The 1,550-nt window shown below is 47.9% G+C and overlaps 1 protein-coding gene across 1 annotated transcript; it reads right to left on the bottom strand.

The window, feature by feature from the left end:
- Window positions 1–302: 302 nt before the first annotated feature.
- LOC310862929 (protein NDRG3-like) lies at window positions 303–1,307 on the bottom strand (the record flags this gene model as incomplete). The annotated part of the gene is made up of 1 exon (XM_083771050.1): window positions 303–1,307. One exon carries the CDS (start codon window positions 1,305–1,307, stop codon window positions 303–305), a length of 1,005 nt encoding a protein of 334 aa, XP_083627176.1.
- Between the last annotated feature and the right edge of the window lie 243 nt (window positions 1,308–1,550).

Raw genomic sequence — 1,550 nt, 5'->3', positions numbered from 1 at the left:
GCGTGTGATTTTATTTATTATTTTCAGTCATCAATGTTTATATAAAGGTGTATATTGTCTAATGCGTATAGCTTTTTTCTTTTTGGGCTTGACCCCATATTTAGGCATGCAAAAGTTTAAGCAACCGAAAGTTTGCATGTATTTAATTACCTTTAGTTAATCTTGGTGGTCTTCAGGCAGTGTGGCATACAAAGTTATCGCTGATCGTTGTCGTAGCACTTTGCGAGACTATAGCTCTGAACAGACACATAGACTCTCTCATAGACGACCAACCTCTATCAGAGTCAATGCCGTAAAAGGAATTAACGAATAACAACAGAAGAAAGTACTGAGTGTTGGACACCACAGGGTTTCTCAACGTCCATGGAAATGGTGCTGTAGGACGAAGTGGTACAAGAGCGAGCTAGACGAGTCATTCCTGCTGACGGGATGTATCCCATGCCCTGAACAAAGTACTTGAAGGCCTCAGCCAGTTTGCCAGGCTGCACAACCTGTGGGAAGCCTCCACAATCACTCATCTTTAGCAAACTGGTTTTGGCTGCATCTAACCTGGAATTGCACTCAACCACAGCCTCTAGGGCAGGTGATGTGTCTCCAACCACCAACAGAGTAGGGCAGGTTAATGTGTTGGCTTTATCTTCATTCAGACCTGCGGTTGGGCGCTCAATCTCCAGATCGCGACGGTGCTGGTAGGAGACGCAGAATAGCGCCAGATTGTCCTGATTGATGTCCTGAGCAAAGTGGTGAGCCATCACTATGTCCACCAGGCTACTGGTCCATGCTGACAGCTTGGAAGCGGCCCAGTGAACCCAGCTCTCGGCATGGGCATCAACATTGATCAGGACAAGGCCTTCCACCAGGGTAGGGTGGTTTAGCGCCAATCGTGCAAGGATATAAGCTCCCGCTCCAACGCCGATGCCAATCACACTCCTCACCTTGAGCTTGTTCATCACGGAGGGCAGCATCTCTGCGAGCTCATCCATAGTAGGATAACGATAACCAGTGAGGAAGGGCGGAGCTCCCTCTTGTTGTCCAGGTGAGTCGACGTGGACCACGGCAAAGTGCTGTGTGATCTCCTGCATGTCCTTGTGGTTGAACAAGGTGCTGAAGCACGACTCGTGGTTGAGGCCGATGTCATGGTATGTGAGGATGGCGGGTCGGTTGCCCTTGGGCACGCCCCTCACGGTCACATGCAGGACACCATGAGGCGTCTCAATGTCATGCTGGTGATTATCCTCCTGGAAGGTGAATGAATCCTTGTTTTTCAGCAAGGGCTTGATCTCAGATAGCTGCACCTCTTCCAACATTGTATTGGGAAGTAAAATACATTCTAAAGGTGCTGCAAAATGATGATGTGTATATAATGCACTCACTCACTCGCTATGTCACTATGATGTCAGTCTTGCCTAAATATCCAAGGTCCATGATGTCAGACCGGTCTCTTATGTACTCTGTTTGGCAAGACCTGCAACCATAGCAACCTGCAAAAAGATGAGACACTCACTTATCGCCACGTGACATGTTGTGAGCTTGTAGATTGTAGGTTTTAA

The sequence above is a fragment of the Protomyctophum parallelum genome, assembly GCF_964188405.1.
Source record: "Protomyctophum parallelum genome assembly, chromosome: 8".
Classification (NCBI taxonomy): Eukaryota; Metazoa; Chordata; class Actinopteri; order Myctophiformes; family Myctophidae; genus Protomyctophum; species Protomyctophum parallelum.
This window is presented reverse-complemented; position numbering and strand designations above follow the sequence as displayed.